Source organism: Coenobita brevimanus, chromosome 22 (assembly GCF_032717465.1).
Source record: "Coenobita brevimanus isolate Jiangsu-jjx chromosome 22, ASM3271746v2, whole genome shotgun sequence".
NCBI lineage: Eukaryota > Metazoa > Arthropoda > Malacostraca > Decapoda > Coenobitidae > Coenobita > Coenobita brevimanus.
In genome coordinates this window covers 34,414,044-34,436,854 of record NC_136975.1, presented here as the reverse complement: position 1 = coordinate 34,436,854, position 22,811 = coordinate 34,414,044, and the positions used below count along the sequence as shown (strand labels likewise).

Sequence of the window (22,811 nt, the reverse complement as noted above, 5' to 3'; positions counted from 1 at the left end):
TACTAATACTTTACTACTACTACTACTACTACTCTTGGCACTCATTATGTTGTCCCATCATACCACTCTCTCCAGTAGAAGAAGTGATAGTGCTAGAGTCTGCAAGTGACTCTGAGGAGTTTATGTCAGAAGCAGAGCAACAAAACCAATGGCAGACAGAAGGGACACAGCAAAAGATCATGCCAGGGGGCAGCAGATACCTCCATTCAACATCGGATGCACTCTCACCAAGTCAGCCTACTTTCACACTTCAAGTAAGTTACAGAAGTGGGTTTTTCATTGTGTTTATTGCTGGTTGGTATATTTAAAGCCAGTGAGAAGTGGTCAAGGAAGGTGTGGGTGGGTCACTGACCCATGTCCTTTAGGGAGTTGAAACAGTGAGCCACATCTCTTTGTGGGTAAAATTGCTGAAATCTGTCATTTTCACACACATATATCAGCAACCATACCACTTACAACAATCAGTTAACCACCAAAACACTCATCAATCCTTATTCTTTCTAATGCAAGCTTCCCCAGGCCACTAGGTGGAGTCACTGAGGAGCAAGGAGGTGAATAACAGAGGTAGCTTTTGCTCATGCAAAGAGGCTGTGTCTGGGTGCCACACACCACTCCCTCTCACTGCCACACTGCTTCCTCAAACATTTCCCCAGTCGTGAAGCATGTTCCATTCACCCTGCACATATGGGGCTTACCAGTTCACGTGTTTTCCAGCCATTCCAGAGTGACAATGCACTCAATGGTGTGCAGGGGGTAATAACTGTATGAATACATAATCCCTGAATGAAAAACCACTATCTATCTATATACCTAGGCTGCTTCCCCCAAGGAAAGGGAGGTAGCCGAGACAGGACGACACACTCCCCATTTACTCATCCATTCAAACACATTCATTCGCATCTTAGCACCAAGGGGAGAACGGACAGATCCTCACCGCACCACACTGCACAAGGGTCAACTGTGCAATGCAATCAGTGACATCCACAGCAGGGCCCAACAGCAGAGCTGGTTTACCCCTGCCACATCATAACAGACCCATCCCCTTACCCGCACCTGACCTGACTAGCTGATCAGACCAAATGCGGGAGAATATCCCCTCAGGGCTGCATCATCACTTATTCATTCACAATTTCTCTCCATTTATTTCTGTAATGCACAGCCACTCTTCCTTGCTCAACAGACATCCCTCTCGCATCCAGTGCTCTCTTCACACTGTCCATCCATCCTATTCGTGGTCTTCCTCTCAGCCTTACACCTCTCACATCAGATCTAGTTATCTTTTTCACCAATCGCTCATTATCCTCTCCATATGCCCAAACCATCGCAACACCCTCTGCTCAACTCTACCAGCCATCTCCCGAACAACTTCAGTTCTCCTTCGCACTTCATCACTTCGCACTCGATCCATATGCGTCACTCCACACATACTCCTCAGACACCTCATCTCCATTACATTCAAACTTTTCCTCTCTGCTACACCCATATTCCATGTTTCAGCCCCATATAATGCAGTCGGTACCACAACACCCTCATACAACCTTCTCTTTACATCCATTCTAAGCGAACGACATCTAAACACTTTTTTCATTCCTCCCAGCACCTTTCCTACTTCATTTATTCTACACTTCGCTTCTGCATCTATTCTTCCATCCACAGCAACATGTGACCCTAGATATTTAAAACACTCTACCTCCTCAAGCAACTCGCCATTCAAAGCTATATTCATCCCCCTACCATCTACCAACCTCGTACACTTCATCACTTTACTCTTATTCTCATTTACTTTCAATTTCCTCCTTTCACACACCCTTCAAAACTCCTCTACCAACTGTCTCAATCTCTCCCCTGAATCAGCCACCAGTGCAGTATCATCTGCAAACAGCAGTTGCTTCAGATTCCACTCTCCACCATCAACCTTCACCAGACTCAGACCTCCACCTAAAACTCTTGCATTCACCTCCCTTACAACACCATCCATGTAAATATTAAACAACCAAGGCGACATCACACATCCCTGTCGCAGCCCCACTCTCACAGGAAACCACTCACAGCATTTCCCACTCTTACACATGCTCTACTATTTACATAAAAACTTTTCACCCCTTTTAGTAACCTACCATCAAGTCCATACAATCTTAAAACTGTCCACAAAGCCTCCCTATCAATTCTATCATACACTTTCTCTAAATCCATGAATGCCCAAAACACATCCTTGCCTTTCGCTAAATACTTTTCACACACTTGTCTCACAGCAAACACCTGATCCACGCATCCCCTCCCTCTCCTAAAGCCACACTGCTCTTCACCAATCACTCCCTCTGTACCCTCTCTAACTCTCATAATTAACACTCTACCATAAACCTTACCTACAACACTCAACAGACTTATACCCCTAAAGCTAGTACATTCATACTTATCACCTTTGCCTTTATACAACGGGACCATGCAAGCACTTGCCCAGTCAATTGGCACCATACCTTTCACAAAGCACACATTCAACAATCTTACTAACCAGTCAACAATGGTTACTCCACCACCTTTCAGGCATTCCACAGCACACCCATCCATACCTGCAGCTTTCCCTGTTTTCATCTCTTTTACTGCCTTCTCCACTTCCTCCTTCGTGATCAAAGAATCATTCAACTCTCCCAACACATTTATTCCTTGCACCCTTCCATCTGCCACAAACTCAGCCACCCTTTCCTCCTCTACATTTAACAATCTTTCAAAATACTCTGCCCATCTCTTCCTTACTGCATCCATCTCAGTTAACATCCTTCCATCTTCTGCTTTTACTCGCTCTTCCTTCCCAGGCTCTCCCTTTCGCACCTTTTTCACCTCCTTCCAAAACATTTTCTTATTCTGTTGAAAATTCTCTGTAAGCCGCCTACCCCACCTCTCATCTGCTGCCACTTTAGTATCACGCACAGCCCTTCTTGCCCTATTCCTCTTTTCCTTATACAGTACCTTTCATATGACATCTCTAAAATAACATTTTTCTCTACCTTGTTTCACTATTACAGTAGAACTTAGTCTCAGTATCACTTACTGTGATAAACACTTATTTTCTATAAATCTTCTACTCTTATTTCTTACTCTATGCAAATAACATGCACAGGCACTTATTTTCTATCCACACTCACTACTGAAGAAATCGCTTATCCACTTTTTTGTATGGCTGCCCTTGGGTGGGAAAGGAGGTCTGGATGATGATGATGATGACTTATACTTTTATAAATAAATATTTACACATACTAAATACACGTCACTGTCATAAAATATATATAAGAACTGTTTATGTATATTTTTTTCCCCTTGTTTCATTATTATAACTTAGCGCATGGATGGGGTTATAAAAGAGATACAGGGTAGGGTAGTGGATGTTGGAGTGGCCCTAATGAGAGAGGTCAGTGTTTGGAAACTCCCTGTACTGCTGCTTGCAGATGATACTGTGCTGTTAAGTGAAGATGAAGGGGAGCTGCAAGGCTTGGTGGATGAGTTTGGGAAAGTGTGTAAGAAATGGATTCTAAAGGTAAATGTAGGAAAGAGTAAAGTTATGGTCTTCAAGAGAAGTGAAGTCAGTGAATGTACAGTGAGGTTGGATGAGGAGGAAATGGAAAATGTGAGTACGTTTAAGTACTGTACTTGGGTAGTGTGATGAGTAAGGACAGACGTTTGGAGGGTGAAGTGCTTGAAAGGGTACAACAAGGAAGAAAGGTTGCTGGTTCTTTGAAACCAGTGATAACAAACAGGGAAGTGAGCATGGAAGTGAAAAAGTTACTACATGACAGTACTGTGATACCAACTCAAACATATGGAAGTGAAGCTTGAACCATGTTGGAGGGACAGAAGTCAAGAGTGAGAGCAGTGAAAATGAGTTACTTGAGAGAAGCATGTGGAGTCACATAAAGAGACAGACTGACAAATGAGGATGTGAAGGTGCATTGTGGTGTGGATGTGGATGTGATAGGAAGCGTTAGGAGAAACACATTGAGGTGGTTTGGCCATGTGGAGAGGATGGAGAGTGAGAGACTGACAAAGACAGTGTATATGAGTGAGGTGGAGGAGGAAAGACGGAGGGGGAGGCCAAGGATGAGATGGAGGGATGGAGTGGAGAGGTATATGAGAAAAGGGGGTGTGAGCTGGAAGCAGGGCAGTGAAATGGCGGGGGACAGGGCATCGTGGAGGTGATTTGTTTGTGGCCACCCCATATGGGATTAAGGCATCTGGCAATAGATAGATAGAACTTAGTGCACTCATCGCTTATTGTGCTAATACAGTACCTATTATTTTATAAATTCTTTATTCTTATATTTTACTCAATGAAAATGGCATATGAAAAGGAAGTTATTTTCTATCTATGCTAATTACTGAAGAAATCATTAGCCATTTATATGTAAGCCATGTGTTTCTAGAAATAACTTTATACAAATACTATATACTGCACACACATCACTGCTGTAAAATATACCCTATCATATACAGTACAGTAATCCCGCATTTTTTGTCTACGGTTTTGCCCTCTCGCGGATTTTCTTAGCATTAATAAGTTCAACAAAAATATCCTTGAATATACAGAAAAAAAAAAAAATTGAAATTCCCGCAGCTTCCAATTGTAGCGCGGTAAACTCACGCCACCCTCTGTCCCTTTCCCGTGGCCCCTCTGCCAGTGTTACCATATCTAGCATAATTTTGATCAAATTTTTGAGTCTGGAATATTTTTTAGCATATTAGAAGTTTTAGAATCATTCTAGCATAATTTAGAATGGAATAGAATATTTTTAGAATAATTTTATAAAAGCTACAAATGAGAGAGAGAGAGAGAGAGAGAGAGACGAATAAGGTAAGAAGATGTTTGAATAATTGGTTACTTTCAGTTTGGGCTTGGTTGGGTTGGATTAGGTTAGGTTAGGTTAGGTTGGATTAGGTTAGGTTAGGTTAGGTTTTAGGTTAGGTTCGGTTAGGTTAGGATAAGTTTGAGCTTTGTACTTTACCCATGAAACCTAGGTTTTTCCGATGGATTTTGGTATGATTCATTCGATTTTCAGCTTCATTTCAGTCGGAAATGACCATTTTCTGTGTTTTTCCCCCTCCCTATAACCCCCGATTCCCCAAAGATCCCTCATTATTTCAGGGGGATGGGGGGGGGTCATATCTCAAAATCTGGTTATTTCCGACGGAAATGATGCTCAAAATCGAACGAATCACATCAAAATCCATCAGAAAAACGTAAGTTTCGTGGGAAAAAGCAGTATGGGTAGATACCGATATTTATCCTCTTACTGTATGTAGGTTCATTTTAATATTTTCATAGTAAACAATACATAATTAATATGTTGCACGAATATGTATAGAATTTTATTATTTAGCTTCAAGTTAGCATAATTCATTTTTTACTTGGAACAAATATGCTCAATCTAGCATAATTTTTTCATTACCCTAGCATAATTTCGTTGTTTGGATATGGCAACACTGCTCTCTGTCCCGCATTCTTCAGTCCACGCCTGACTGCCTCAAGTGGCTGTTGTGGTTGTAACCACACTATGATATGAGCCTCTTGCCTCCCACTTGCTTTCCACATGGCCCCAGGACGTAAGCCAGCCTCACCAAAGGCTAATAATACAATTAGTAAGAACTCCAAAGTGACAAAACGATCAAGTTATGACCTTAGCAGAGAAAATTGTGTTACTGGACAAGCTAAGAAACGACCGTGCGAGTTTGCTATCACCAGTTAACGCATCTTTTTATTTTGTACTGTTTTGTTAATAAATGTGTAGATAATCGTGTATTACAGTACGGTGTTTACGTTTTTCCTTCATAATGGAGTATGTGCTTTCAATCTTGTAAGAAGGTATTTCGGGATGAGTATGGAGGTTTCGGGACAATTCGCAGTCACAACAAACACAAAACAATTCGCCTTCATTAATGAAGATAGCTATGGGTGACGCTAGAATATAATTCAAATGCGACTACAGCGAGGAAGAAACAAGTTAATTATTGACTAAAGGTGCAACTAATAAATAATGTCCAGAACCTATGCTACTGAACATAGACTGCTGGATCCCCCTGAAATATAGTTATTAAAATATTGATTAATTAATAATAAGTATATTGATGAAAGTATTGATTAGTATATTTATAGAATGGCGGGGAACTGTCCAGGGTGCGAATTGTTCTGAAGGGGAATCGTCCATGTTTTGACAGGGAATTGTCTGACGGCGAATTGTCTCGCAATCAGTATGGACATGGACTGTGTGATGGGCAGCATGGTGGACACAAGTGCAAGTTTTCAATTGTTAATAGAGTATTCGCGGAATTGACTTTTCGCGGGGGTTACAAGAACGTAACTACCGCGAAATATGCGGGATTACTGTACTCATCTCTGCCGTAAAATATTAATATATACTGTACAAGTCAGACATAAAATATGTATTTCTCACCTTATTTCATTATTATAACTTTGTGTGCTTATCGGTTAATGTGCTAAATACTACAACGTATTTTTCAGCATTGAAGATGCATTTTTTCCCTAAATAATACACTGAAAAGTTCCCATGTGTCGTCAAAGATGAATGTCATGAGTTTACACTGAGACAGCTCTGTCTCTATTCAAAACAGCCACATATACAGGTAGTTATCCTAGAAAATGCTATCACTGGTAAAATATCCAATATAAAAATTTAATTAAATGAACGCTGTTGACATATTTTGTGAATATAAAGAGGCACTTGAATGTTTACTCAGAAGACTTAGGAAGAACTTCAGGACAGCCACAACTATGTCTACATACTAACAGCACTGTCACCTGGTGTCTACTGGTGAATACAGCTGAAAGTCCACAATGCAAGCATGGATTTTTAGGATGAACAAATGTTTCTGGTGATTCTGGGGCGAGTGACACAGTGTGGCAGTTCTAGAAGAATTATAATATGAAGCACATCACTGACATCAGGATGGTGTGGAGGAAAGTGCACTCAAACACAGTGAACACCATCAGAATGTGTGCACTCCTTCACAGGGTTCCCAGTGGTGCAGCATATCCAGCGTGAAATTCTTGACCTTCCACATCAGGCTTCCCCCTCTCCCCAGAAGGTCGACAAAGAATAGGTCCAAGGGTTCCTGAACAGCCACACTGAACAACTCACTACAGAAGAGCTCACTGAGATAAGGGAGTGGGTGGTGGAGGCAGAGAAAGGTATTGAGGACAAGCCCATTCATGTTCTCACCATCAAGACCTTGAGGGAGTTCCCTGCAATGATGGACCAAGCAATTTTATATATCCACGAAAAGGATCCATACACAGCGAGGGGTACACAGAACCACACGGCATTGGGCAACACTGAAGGCTGTACAGGGAACTCCTGACATTTATGAAAAAGGCAGCATTGTAGACCACCATCACCTTCTCCTCCCTTGTCTCCAGCACCGAGGAAGAGCCAAGGCCACCAATGAATGGTGTGCAATGCAATGTCCTGCCTCCATCATGTCTGTCTCGTATTTATCACTGCCTGACATACCTGTATGCTGTCCCGCTGCCACAGTCCCCCACCATCATGCTCTCCATTGCCCTCATTGCACTGCTCTCCCTTGGCCTAACCTTTTGATTGAGTCTGGCATAATTCTTTAATTTCCAAACTGCCCTCTTACGGTTTCTATCCTTCTATCTGTGCCTTCATCACTAGCTTCCTTTCTGGTCATTCTATTGCTGCTGTTGTATACGGCCATCATTTTTCTCCAAGATCTATCAACTGTGGTGTTCCTCAGGGCTCTGTCCTATCACCAATTCGCTTCCTTTTATTCATCAATGACCTTCTAAGCTGTACATCTAACCCTATCCACTCATACACTGATGACTCCACCCTTCACCTTTCCATTCGGTTCCCGCAACGCCCATCTCAGCAGTTACTTTAACAAACAAGGGATGAGGCTATGGCACACCTAATGTCTGACTTGGCTTGTATCTCTGACTAGGGTAAAAATAATCTGGATGTTTTTAATGCATCTAGGACTCAGTTCTTACACCTATCAATCCGACAAAATCTTCCAAAGGTATACTCACTAATGTTTAATAATATTCAGCTTATTCCTGCATCATCCTTGAACATGCTTGGGGTTTCATTCTCTCGGGTCTTATCTTGGAAAGATCATATCACATCTCTTGTAAAATCTGCTTTCAAGAGATTAGGTGTGTTAAGCCGACTCCGTTCTTTCTTTACCCCTACACAATTGTTGACTCTATACAAGGGGTTTTATCCGCCACTGTGTGGAGTACAACTCTCATGTGTGGGGAGGCTCCCCACATACAGCTCTTCTCAACAGGGTGGAGTCAAAGGCTTTTTGTCTCATTAACTTTCCTCCTCTTACTGACTCCCTTCAACCTCTGTCTCTTTACCGCACTGTTCCATCTTTATCTCTTTTCTATCGCTACTTTAATGGTCACTGCTCCTCTGAACTGTCTGCATGCATTCCTCCACCTCTACGACAGGAGTGTAGCACCTGTCTAGCAGCAAACTCTCATCCCTTTTCTGTCCAACCCTCTAATGCAAGAGTTAACCGTTACTCCCAGTCCTTCATTTATGCAACAGCTCAACTCTGGAACTGTTTCCCTCTGTCTGTATTTCCTGCTGCCTATGATCTCCAGTCTTTCAAACGCAGTGTGTCCAGGCATCTTGAAATGATCGGATCTTGAATTTGGCTCTCTCTGGTATTTTGTTTTTCTCTTGGAGGGAACTGTTATTGCAGGCTCATGGCCTTTGGTTCCTTCTTCCTCGCACAAAAAAAAAAAAAGGTATGCTCTCCCCATCTCTCTTCAATTCCTCCTGAGGACCTGGAATAATGGTCTAGGCCCTCCAGCTGTCCCCCAGTCTCAAGGAAGACCTTTAGTGATGACTTGGATCAGCCTAGGACTTTTTTATCAAATTAACACCCTATGGCACTTGACAACCTCATCACTTAATGAGGTGTGACTGTATTATATACCATACATATGTCACTGTTATAAATACTATACATATTGCTGCTACACACATTAATTTATCACATCACTTCTGTGAATTACACATCACTATTGCTCACTTTCTTCACAGGTCACCAGCTACTTACACATCACCTGTACACAATATTTCCTAATATCAGTGTTGTACTGTAAACTATTTACAAACATCACTGTCACACACTGTTTGCACTGTGGGAGCAAAAACCAAGAATTACAAATTAACACATCACCTTCACCCAGAAAAAGCATCGTACAAGAGAAGGGTAAGGAGGATGGCAAGGCATCGTATGGGAGGACGGGAGCCAGGGTGGTGCTGCGTTTTCCACGTGATACATCTCATCTGTCGATGACGACTTGTGACTCGACAAAAGAAAGACTAGTATATCAAATTAACACCCTATGGCACTATCATTATGCCCCTTTCCTAGTGGTGGTGGTAGTGGTCGGCTTGTCAGAGGTGGAGGTGGTATGCCACGGGCTGGCAAGCAAGGATTCGAGCAATGCCACTTGATGACAACTTATGACTCGACAGAAGAGAGACTATTATATCAAATTAACACCCTATGGCACTATCATTATGCTCCTTTCTTGGTGGTGGTGGTGGGGGGGAGAGGGGGTTGGCTTGTCAGAGGTGGAGGTGGTGCGCCACAGGCTGGCAGGCAAGGATTCGAGCAATGCCACTTTGTAAATTTCTTGCTAGAGGTAAGCACATGACTGACATTGCCTGATATGCATTCAGCTGACTGTAATGAGATGCCAGTGGCCAGAGGACACCATATTTATGGGCATGCTCTTCAAACTATGGCAAGGCAGTGATTGTGCAATGCCCCATGACCCAGAATGACTAGAACTCCTCAGTCATCACGATATCTTATGAAACAAAGGGACTAGAACCCCTCAGTCATCATATGATACCTCATGACCTGATGGGACCAGAACCCCTCAGTCATCACATGATACCTTGTGACCTGAAGGGACTTGAACCCCTATCATCACATGACACCTCGTGACCCAAAAGGACTAGAATTCCTCAGCCATCATGTGACCCGAAGGGACTAGAACCCCTCAGTCGTCATGTCATGCCTCATGACCCAAAGGGACTAGAACCCAAGTCATCACGAGATACCTTGTGACTCGACGTGAATAGAACCCCTCAGTCATCACGTGATACCTGATGACACAAAGGGACTAGAACCCCTCAGTCATCATATGATACCACATGACATGAAGGGACTAGAACTCCTCAGTCATCATGTGATACCTCATGACTGAAGGGACTAGAACTCCCGCCATCACAAGATACCACGTGACCCAAAGGATGAGGGTTAAGGGGTGACTGTGGGAACGGTTTTGACCCTTAGCAGTTAGTCTCGTAAGTTTTTCATCTCCCATAATACAGAATTCAATAATATTGTTCCCACTGTTGACCAATCAGCTGCTTGATAAGTGAGTCTACTGTATTTTGCCATAACTCTTATATTCATTTATCACATCTAATACACAAAAGTCTTCTTACATATAATGTTGTTATTATATGTAATATAGTAGACATCGCACAATGCTAAAGCAGCCACTATATTCAGAAACCATTCTTATGAGAGGTAAGAGCAAACTACAGGTTGTGGTTTGGTACACTACAAGTCTGATGCTACCACTCATAGGCAGAGCTAATCACAAGCATCCAAATGTTGCAAGACAGTAGTAGCAGTAGTGGTAGTTGTTCCCTAGGCAGTCTGGCCGAACAGCCCCGAGTCCCTAAGGAGGGCCACGGCCGAGACTGGGCTTTCCCACAGAGCTCTCAAGGAATGTATGTTGTGTTGTTGGCGTAGGTGACTGTGTGCAATGCAGTCTTCTACAATGAGCTTAATAGTATGGGGTGCTGTGTTACATTTTGGAGAGGCATCAGTGTTGGAGTCATCCAGCCTCTTCTGGTAACTTAAGAGGGCTGGATGATGCCCACATCTCAGCCTGGCCAAATGCACCCTGTCCTCACGAGGGGATAGGATTCAGAAGGGTGGGTATCAGGAGGCCGTGCATGCTGCTGTGTGTTGTCTTTAAGTGACTGAATGGAGCAGCGAGTAATATGAGTATGGATATGCTTCTGGAAGCTGGTCTGAGGCGGGTGAGGGGGGAGAAATGACAGTATCTGTGTATGATTGATTTGAGTATGGATATGCTTCTGGAAGCTGGTATGAGGCGGGCGAGGGGGGAGAGATGACAGTATCTGTGTATTATATCATGTGCTGGGTGTTGTTTTGATGTAAGACAGTTATGATTTATTCTGAATACAACTTTTTTTTTTTTTTTAAGCCAATTACAAGCATCCAAATGTTGCCAGACAGTTATGATTTATTCTGGATACAACTTTTTTTTTTTTTAAGTTAGTTTGCATGTCTTTCATAACAATCCTCAATTTAACAGCCTCTCAGAACTGAGAGCCTGTGAAATTAAACATTGTACTGTGCCTAGAGTAGGTTTTCTGGTCTTGTAACTGCTCTGGATGAGGGGAAAATCACTTCAGCCATGCACTTAATGAACCCCTGCAGTGAACTTCACAATTTAACCTAGTATCCTTGCAAGTAAGATATCCCATGTGCAACCAACACATCATTTGTCTCTTGAAACCATTCTTATCTGAGTGATATACCTTCCTGGCTAAACCCAGTCTGCTTTGCTTTGTTTTGGCAGTTTCATGTTAACATGTTGATCACCTTCCTGGCTGTTCAGTTTTACTCAGTGGTCTGCTTGGATGTCCTCTGGCCTCCATAGCATGAGATTTTAAGGGTTTTTGAGCTTGTGGTGGGGCAGAAACTCTTTTCTTCCTTCTCTGTTCTTTGCAGTTTCTTCTCTTCTTTCCCTTGTTTCTTCTCCTTCCTATGGTGGCTTTGGTCCTCCTCCTCCTCCTCTTTTTTTTTCTTTGGCTAGCTTTCTTTGATGCAGTGCTACCTTCAGGTCTATAATGGCTGACATGTCAAATATTTTTCTGTAATTCAGGAAACCACTCATTACAATGGGTGGTAACCATATGATCCAACAGATAACTGATGGTCATTGCAGTTAAGGCACTCTGTTATTTCTTTATCTTTTCTTGGAGGGAACATTCTAACAGGCTTCTAGCTGCTGAATCCTCCTTCCTTGTATTTAAAAAAAGAATATGAGGGTTGGTTGAATTTACTCATCACATAATGCCATTTAGTGGTGAGCCACTGGTCATTTTCACCTTAAATTTGGGGATCAAGTACAGGCATACCCCGGTTTAACAATCTAATTGGTTAGGTAAAACCCCATCGTTAGGCGGGGTATCATACAGTATATCGCGGTACTTTTAACATGTATTTCAATGTGAACCGTTTACCAGCCTTGGTTTTCCCCCCCAACCAAGTCCAAAACCCACCAAGATGAGCCCAAAAACAGGTTTAAAGGCAATCTAAATGGCCTAACAGCTGTCAAGGAAGCTAATCCAAGCCTAACACCTGTAAATAACTCACTGAAAATCATAAGGAATTGGCAAAGCTGGGACTAGCGCCGCTATTAGTTGCGGCGCTACATAGTGCCGCTACTATTTTAATAGCGATGGTGGTAACTCCATTACTTTTTTAGCCAGTAGCAGAACTGAAAGCGCCGCTACTTTTTGGCTGTACTCATGTGTTACCGCGCTCCTCGCTACTCACGTGACAAATACGGGTCCGGAGTCGGTGAGCACATACAGATATGCCGATGGTTTGGTTGTATTTATTAATGATGAAAAATAATACTTTCGTCAATTCTGTCAATTAATGATGTTTGTTCTACATTACATCAGTAGCTCATTATTATTTATTAGTAATGTGTGATAATTAGATAGGAATTTGCTAGTTAATTATCGATCATTTAAATTAAGTAAAGATAAATAAGGATGTCAGCTAGAAGTAGGCAAAACACACACACACACACACTCAACTCTAACTATCCCCATCTCTAACTCCCGCTCTCTCCCCCACTCTCTCTTCCAGACTAATTCTTACTCACTACGTTATTATTTCGTAACAGTATGTTACTTTCAGTTTAAAGTAATGGAAAAAAAAATTTGCTATTTTATAAATAGTCTTTAAAAGAAAGCCCCAGTTCATTTTTACTTTCGTTTTTGTACATATCTTAAATAGGTATCACTGAAAATGTAATAAATCTATATGATATGCATCACTGGTTGGCCACATTATTTTGCCTTTTACTGACATATGTTACTATCAGTAGGTATACTAGGTAACAGTGTAAAAGAACATTTGTTACATTATACAGTAAATAGCTTTTTCCTGTACCTACGGCTCTAAGCTTCATTAAAGTGACACCGACATGTATATGATGTTTTTTTATTTTTATTTTCAATATAAGTATATACTGACATTACTGGTACACAACATAACCACTCAGACTGACTAATATTATCAAACACAGTAAATAGTGTGTTGCTATATCACAGATTTTTGTTAACCATTCCTTGGTCTACCTTTACCTTATCCAAAGTAGAGGTAGCACCGCTACATTTCGTATCAAGTTGTGAAACCGGTAACGCCATTCCCGAACTAGTAACAGGAATGGGAGCGCCGCTACTTTTTATTAGTATCATTCCCAGCATTAGGAATAGGTTAGAGAATATCAAACACCTCTCATCACTTACTTCTTGTAGGTCCATGTCCAGTCCTGGTCATCATCCTTGCTATACCCCCTGAGGCTAGGGGACACGTGGTGCTCCCCAACACTCAGTCCTCCTCCTCAAAGCCCTCAAACCCTATCTCCAGGGGAGGGTCAGAGGGGGTTGGCAATGGAGTGCGATGTGATGACTCAGGTGGAGGCGATGGAGTGCGATGTGATGACTCAGGCGGAGGCGATGGAGTGCGATACAATGACTCAGGCGAAGGCGATGGGGTGTGATGCGCTGGCTCAGGCGATGGCGATGAGGTGCGATGCGATGGCTCTGGGGGTGATGCGATGATAGAGGAGGTGGTGTAGGAGACAGCTGCGATGTCCGGTGAGGTGGCGAGGGAGACTGCTGCAATGAATGATGAGGTAGCAATGGAGTCAGTTGCGGTGGCTCTTGTCGTTGTGATGGAGACAGAGACAGTGGCCGAAGTGGTGTGGGAGATGGAGGGTGGGATGAGGAAGGCAGCAATGAAGTGGCAGAGTGCCTTAGTGGAGACATAGTTGACACGGGAGACGGCAATTGGCTGGAGGTTAGGTCCAGCACAACGGGCTGAGCATGTCCTCGGTGGGAAGTGTCCCTTGGGGTTTCTCTGCTGGCTGAAGGTTGGAGAGATGCTCTGCTCGTCGAGGGCTGGGGAGATCATGTGCAACTTCCCGGAGTGGTGGGGGCCTGCTTAAAGAACGATGTGATCGTTGTCTGCCTGGCCACCCTCTTCTCCTCCAGCATCGTCCTGTACACTTTCATACTCTCCTCAAGCCGATTAGCTGTGTCCCTGCTTCGTCCTGCGAGGGGGTCATGTGTTTTCATAAGGTCTGTAAGCTCATCCAGCTTTGTTTGCATCTCCTTCAGGATCTTGATGTTCTGAGCTCGGACCTCAGGCACAACCTCCTCCTCCTCCTCCTCTGCCTCCTGGTGCGCCCGCTCGATCTCCATGTTGAGGAACTCCTCACTGCTGAGCTCTTCCCTGTGGCACTCGAGAACCTCCTCCACATCATCCTCGTCAACCTCCCCAAAGCCAGCCTCGTGCGACAACTCAGCAATGTCCTGCTGCACACGCTTGACAGCCGGAGGTTGCACGCCCTCGAGGAAGCCAGTGAAGGAGTGAACACATTCTGGCCAGAGCTTCCACCAAACACCATTCATCGTCGCCTGGCTCACCTCGTCCCATGCTGCAGTTATATTCTCCAGGGCGTGGCGTATATTGTACCCTCTCCAGAACTGCTGTACAGTTGTTCTGTCATCACTGTTGCAGGCCCTTACCAACTGCTTCATTGTGTGGTGGAGGTAGTAGGCCTTAAAGGCAGCGATCACCCCTTGGTCCACTGGCTGTAACAAAGACGTGGTGTTGGGGGGTGGGAGCACCACCTCAATATTGCTGGCCCATTCCTTCATTGCAGGCGGGTGGCTAGGCACATTATCCACCACCAGGAGAAATCTGTTTGTCAGATTTTCATGAGACACATCATCACAGAGGGTGGCAACCTCCCCAGCAGCAGCCCTAATGGAATCCTTCTTCTTGATGAGGGTGGAGGCAGTTGACTGGGCCAGGTAGAAAGCCAAGGCGATAGAACACGCACCTTCGCCTTTGTCAAGCTGCTTAAGGATTTCCAATTTCATCTCCACTGACACAGTCTTACGGACACGCTTCGCAGGAACATCACCAGCACCACCACTAGCAGGACGCTTACCACCACGACTAGGGCCTCCACTACTACCACCACTAGCCTCACCACATGCAGCACCCTTACCAGACATGATCACACTTATTTTGGCTAAAATTCACACAATATCACACTGCACACACAATTAGAATCACTGCTCTACTCACGGCACTGCTCAAACACAGTTACGATGCACTACGATGGGAACTTGTGTAATGTTGGTGGCGCAATATGATACGTGGTGGGCGAGCGTAAGGGAGATCCTCACTCTGAGATGGCCGGTACGAGAAGAGCGATAAGGGTGAGCGTGGGGTAAGCGATGGGTATAGGGCCTGCGCGAGCATTTCTGCGCATCCTGGGAGGCAGGCGGACTCAGCTGGCTGTGGGAACATGCGTGATTCAAAATTTCGGCCTGTAGTCTGCAGGTGCAACATCGGAGGGCCCATCGTTAAACCAGGGCTCACCCATCACGCATCGAGGCCTGGTGCAATTCGTACCCCCATCTCTAAGCCGAGGTATCGCATTTAGGGGTATCGTATATCGGGGCATTACTGTACAGGTACTGTATCCTAGCCCTGGATCCCTATGTTCCTGATGAGGAAATATATACAGTAAGTCCTCGTATTTGGACGCATTTTACTTCAACACCTCATTTTTCGCGCAAGAAAAAAGTTTCTGAGTTGTCTCACAATTCGCAAATTTCCCCACAATTCGATGTTCCCAGCTGGCAGCCGACACTCTGCAGGCGATGTGTACCGATGCTCAGTCTAGGCACTGTCCATTTTTCTATGCAACAGTTTTCCACGATCTTTATACAGCAGGTCCAGCAAGGCAGTAGACACACGTGGTTGTTATTGTTTATGATCATAATGGACGATTTTCAGCCGTGTCGTGAATACACAGCAGGTCCAGCTGGGCAGTAGACAAACGTGTTTGTTACTGTTTGTGATCGTAATGTATGATTGTCAGCCGTGCTACTATTTCTTAACAAAGAATCGTTACATGTTTCTCGTAACACCATTTTTTTTTTTTTTTTTGATGGCCGAATACCTGAAATGGATGTAAAATAAAGCTTATCGATATTTAAGGAAGGAAAGAATAATAACCGTCCCAATACAGAGATGGTAGACTCAGCCCACCAATTTTTTATTCTATTTGACTATATTACAGCTTTTCTTCCTTGCAGCAGTGAGTAAAATAATGTTGTTATAATTTCTCCCTTCCTTTTAGTGACAAAGAGGGCACATAAAATGACCGGGGTTTAGTTAACTGACTTTGATGTCAAAAATTAAATAATCTGGTGAAAAGTGGCAGTTTTTCCTTGATTAGTGACACCGGGACCTAGCCCATCCACCCTCAACACACCTTCACCTGCCACTCAAGCCAGTCTTCACTTTATTTCTGGTAAGGATTTTTGGCGTTGCAGCTCTTTATAACAGTTTTATGTCTTTCAGGTACATGTCTATTGTGTTATGCTGTTTTAGCACTAGTAAACACTCTTCATTTAATTTTGGGTAGGGCTTGTTTGGTGTTATAGTACTTTCTGACAAGTACATGTCCCACCGGAACGCTCCACTATTTTTCCCATTGATTCTTAGCTTCACAATTCGACGTTTCATGGTTTGTGAGATTTTGGCGGAACATCCAAGCCACGAAAAATGAGGATTTACAGTAATTGGAAGATATACTGACAGAGGAGATTCCTTCATTAGAACCACCTGGTGTTCCCCACTCTTCCTGAGCACTACTTAACTTTCTTTGCTACTCCATCATTCTTGTAAGAATCTTTTGGAGGGGTATGTTTTACTTGGTTATATTTGGCTATGCTTACACTGTATATATGTAATCAGAGTGAAGCACCTTTGTCTCAGGAGGACTGGAAGTGAAAGAGGAGAATCCCAATGCAAAAATATACAGGATGACCATCTCATCCACAAGAAATATTAATTAGTCAGAGTCAGATGAATGTCATCCTTCAAGAGCAAATGCCGGCAGAAACATGTCCTAAATGAGTACAGCATTTCCTCCAAATGAGGAGAGAGGCAAACCAGTGCAATGAAAGTAGTGTGAGTGTGTAAAAGAGATTCAAACCACAGAAGAATGATGTTATCTTTCAAATATTGCCAGGGAATGCACTGACTCCATGGAGTTGTAGGGCTTCCTGGATTAGCAGAAGCCAAGAAAAATCTCAGTTTATTAGTGGTTTTGTCTTCTTGGCTGCATGATGAAATAACCAGACACTATACCAGTGGCTGACTGAGATGCCCCCTCCTATCTCATAGGGTTTGGTGGTGGTTGCATGGGAAACTATGTTACTTCCTCAACTCATTCAGTCTGGTGTTGCTTTATTGCTTTGCTACTTCCAGATTATTTTATGGAGTTTTTAGGAAACATCCTGCAATTATGAGGTATATGAAAGCTAGAATACGAGCAGTTTGAAAAGTTTCTGCAACACTGAACAAAATAGTCTGGAGATAGTAGGAATAAAAAGAATACTGTCAATGGACCAAAAGCATAGTGTTGACCTTTTTAGAGTATGCTTAAAATTTCATAAATGTGGATGAAAACTTTAAACCATACCATATATGAGGATACCATTCAGTCTCTAACAAATTTTAGAAATTTACCAACTCTGTACCGAATAATGGGACTGATATCATATGTGACGTCTTGTAATGATGATAAAATTTAGAGTACTATATTTAAACATACACCTATGAGTCCTCTTCATTATTATCTCTCATTACAAGAAATACATACCCTTGTTCTGGGGCGTGATGGATAAGGTTTGGTGGGAGACGACCGTTCAGAAGCAACAGCACGTGCAACTGAATCCATCTGCTGTTCTGCTCGTCGATAAGCATTGTCATAATGCTGCTGCGCACTTCTCATATCACCCTGCAGATCATAAACTTTCATTTAACATACTACAGTAATATGAAACTGCATTTTCTAATACAAACTAATACAATTGAATGTTGTTCCACTAACCCTGCAGCTGCATGCAACATCATATGTTTAGTATTTCTTGACGGTGTTCCCCCAGCATGATTTTTTAATAACAAAACATGGTGGCAAGTTGTGAATTTGAAGCAAGGATTAGTAGCAGTAGCTGAGTAACTTTGGTCTGTCTGGCCAAGCAGACCCATCAACCACTGGCAAGCAACTGACTCTTCAGGGCTGTCCCATGCAGTGAACAAATGTTTCCTTGTGATGGACATTGCCTTGTCTCAGCAAGGCATGGGAAATAACGAGCAAGTTTGGTTATTGGATGGATGTCACATTTGCATCTCTTCGTCCAGTTAACAGGGGCATCATTGTAGGTTCTACACCACCCTGTTGTCTGGTTATATGGTTACCACCCAGCATTCTGAATGGTTTCCTGTGTCACAAGACATCATTAGGTTTGTTATTCATGTACAGTCACCTAAGAAAGAAGTGGGCAGCATTAGATAAGCAAGTGGATGAATGGAGACCACCAACTACCACTGTAAGTCTGTAGTGATAAATGTAAAAGGAGGAGAAGAAAACAAAAGTCAGCACCAATCATCTTGGAGAAGAGGGACCATGGAGAGTATTATTTCTATTATTTCGACAATGTTAAGATCAATTAACTTCACCATGATTGAGAAATATGCAATAAATTAAGAGTCATCCATATGTGTATAGTTGTTGTTGCTGCCCAAGGTTCATCTGGATGTAAACCTGATGGACCACAAGAGACTGACCACTTCTGCTTGCTGCTCCCAGAGATCTACTGTTTAGGTTATGCTAAATATTTTTCTGTGTTGTGTGAGCAAGGTGCATGAAGTGATTATGTGTGCTTGCTGGTACTGGAGTGGAATGCCATCATGTAGTGGCATCAATACAAAAAACTGGGTCCACTACTCTCTCATACAAATGTCAGCCAACGTCCCCCTTATACCCTGACCAACAAGTGTGTTGGTGGTGCAAAGGATTGTATGCCTGTAATGGCTAATGGACTGTTTTGAGTTGATAATGAAGTAAAGAAAGGTGACAGCCATATCACCGTCTAGAATTTCTGGGACGAACAACGGGATGAATATTTGGTGGGTTCCATGAAATATACTGTTCAGCTGATGTATTAGATGCCTGAGGTGACTGTGTTCATGGGCGGAGAGGACAAGATGTTTTAGAGGCCTTCTGTGTGTTGTGCAGACAACTTTTGATTATTTCCTTCTCCGCGGCATGCCAGAAGAGAGACAATTTTTTTGGTTTTCATTTTTGAAGACTCCACCATGCTTGCATGCGTTGGACTTGGTCGCCTAATGGCAGCTCTCCATGCTGCTCAATCTCTGGAAGCCTCCCTGTTCAGTCCCTTAACCCTGAGGTCACACTTAATGAACTTGTCCAGGTCTTTTTTGGTCTACCCCTCGCAACCCCACCCTTAATATTAATGTTTCTCACTTTCTGCACCCAATTATCATTCCCCATCCTCTCCACATGCCCAAACCACCTCAATCTACCTCTCCTCATCACAACACCAATACACTCCTGTCCCATCCTACCTCACCACTCTTCCATCATAAACCTAGCCCCTCCAGGCCTTGCACTCAGGGACGCACTGCACATCCACCTAATCATTGTCAATTCTGTACATTTGAGCCTGCGAATATCCTTTTCCTTTACTGCCCAGGTCTCACTACCATACAGCATTACACTTCTAAAACATGCTGCATACAAAGATCCCTTGGCACATACAGAGAACCCTCTCAATGTCTGGAGAGGCAACAGCTCCCTGAACTTCTTCCAACCACTCCTCACTCTAGCCAACAGAGCTAGCTCCAGCCCCACCTCCAGCACATAACATGCCTCCCATTTTTTTTTTTTTTTTTTTAAATAACAGAACAGAGGAAGGAAAAACAAATGAATAAAAAAAGTAATCCATACACCAGATTACTGGTGTCCTCCATTCATACACTATCTGTAACAGTTGGACTTGAACTGCTGTAGGTTGAAGTTAAGAGGGAAACAACTCTGGGGAAGTGAGTTCCAGAGAGAGATGCAGTTCAGGGAATAAAAGAATTCTGATAGGCAGAAGTTCTGCAATATGGCTGAGTGACACTCCAGTCATGAATGCTGCCAGATGCCTGTGTAGCATGAGGGAAGGCATGGAAAGGTGGCACAATGGATGCAACTTCATCTGAGCATTTGCCATAAAAATACCTGTAAAATAATGCAAGGGAGGCAACATTCCTTCTTACTTGTAGGGGAGGTAGTTTATTTGTAACAGCAGGGTTATTAATAAATGACTAGTCCAAGGCTCTTACGCTCCTCATGGGGCAACATAGGATTGGATGATGAATGAATGAATTAATTAATAATTTTGGCAACTTTATTCTGAATTTTGTGTAGTTGTTTTAATGCAACCTCTCCACATCCACTCCACAGGGGTGAGCAATATTCAAGCTGACAGCGCACATGACTTATAAATTATAGCTAACTGCTCGTCAGTGAAGAAGTTACGGACTGTGTACAATAATCCAAATTTTTTGAGGCAGTTTTAGCAAGTGATCTGACATGAGAGGTCCAGCTGAGGGCACTATTTAGTGAGACACTGAGAATTTTAATACTTTTGGAGATGGGAATATTAGTAACACTGAAGGTAATATATGAATCTGGCAATATCTATTAGTAAACTGTATATATTTGGTTTCACTTGCATTAATGGGTGATTCTACACTAAGTGACAAGCCAAATGGTTTCCTGTACACCAGGAAACCATTTACTACACTGGGTGGTAATCATGTATCTATCTATCTATCTGTCTACCTATTGCCAGACGCCATAATCACGTAAGGGGTGGCCATTTGACTTTGAGTTATTTGTTTTACGAGGAGGGGCACTAACCCTCCACCAAACCACTTGTTGACATGCAGGGAGCACGTATGGTTTGGTTATATGGTTACCATCCAGCGTTGTGTCAGGGAGAGGAAATGGAGACTGTCAGGCATGCATGGCTTGATCTTGCTGGTGAGTCTCTTGAGTGGGTGGAAGAGTTTTGTTACTTGGGAGACATGATATGTGCTGGAGCTAGCTCTGTGGCTGCAGTGAGGAGTGGTTGGAAGAAGCTGAGGGAGCTGTTGCCTCTCCTGACACTGAGAGGGCTCTCCCTCTGTCGAAAAGGATCTTTATATGCAGCATGTGTTAGGTGTGTAATGCTGTATGGTAGTGAGACCTGGGCTGTAAAGGATGAGGATATTCATAGGCTAAAACATAGAGAAATGACAATGATTAGGTGGATGTGTAGTGCATCGCTGAATGTAAGACATGGGGGAGTTAGGTTTACGATGGAAGAGTTAAGAGGAAGAATGGGACTGGAGTGTATTGGTGCTATAATGAGGAGAGGTAGATTGAGATGGTTTGTGTATGCGGAGAGGACGGGGGATGATTACTGGGTGCAGACAGTGAGAAGTACTTAACGTTGGGGGTAGGGTTGTGAGAGGCTGACCGAAAAAGACCAGGGATGAGGTCATAGAGTGTGACTTCAGGGTTAAGGGACTGAACAGGGATGCTGCCAGAGATCAAGCAGTATGGACAGCCATTATTAGGTGACAAAGGCCAACACATGCAAGCATGTTGGAGCCTTTATAAACGAAACAAAATGAAGAGAGGAGCTGAGTCAGTTGGTGCAAAGCAGCTAATGCAAGAAGACTCAGGGCACAACGCGCATCAAACAGTTGCATCCCAAGTCACCATGTAATAAAGACATTGTGTTACTGTCTTATCCCAGGCTGTGCTAACCAGAGCCATGAAACTGGTGCAACACTGAGGAAAAATAAAATATATATATATATATATATATATATATATATATAAAGAGCCATGGGTGAATGGGAAAATGGATTGACAAAGGTCAACCACGAAATGAGGTAACCTGCAGTTAGGCTCTGAAAATAGGTTTGGGCTGAAGAGAAACCACTGATTCAGAAATAAGAGGGGAATATAAGATGAAAGGCCCAACACCAAACCATCTGAGCAGAAAGGTGACTGGGAGAACAATGAAATGGAGAGTCTTGGGATGGCCCATGTGCATGTGTTACTGAGGGGCATGCAGCAACAGGGAAACCCCCAAAGCCCCAGAACTAAAACACTCAAACTCACACCATAAACCCCAAAGGAAGAAGGCAAAGAAATGGAGGAAGGGAACTAAAACAAGATGTAGGATGCAAGAAAAAATGCAGAGAGGTGATGGAGAGACAGACAAAGAGGCCAAAAGGAAATGGGTGCCTGCTGAATAGGACCACATGAGGAGGAGAAAACAGCTATTAAAACAACTTATACTCATAACTGGGAGACTTCACTGCTTCCAAAAGGAGATGAGATGTCTGCTAGGGTAAACACACAGCAACGAGCACAGGAGAATGTAAAAAAACTAGCTGCCCATCAATGGTAATCCACATGACTGACATGCTCAGCAAAAATGGATACCAGTTGACAAACATGGCCAAGG

At 43.2% G+C, this 22,811-nt stretch overlaps 1 protein-coding gene across 3 annotated transcripts in view; it reads right to left on the bottom strand.

The window, feature by feature from the left end:
- The window catches only part of LOC145392515 (uncharacterized), a 356,359-nt gene that overhangs the window by 26,448 nt on the left and 307,100 nt on the right, over window positions 1–22,811 (bottom strand). For all 3 annotated transcript variants that reach the window (XM_080266909.1, XM_080266907.1, XM_080266908.1), the window contains one exon: window positions 18,098–18,235. In XM_080266909.1, the coding sequence (XP_080123035.1) occupies window positions 18,098–18,235 (138 nt within the window). The remainder of the gene's footprint in view (window positions 1–18,097; window positions 18,236–22,811) is intronic.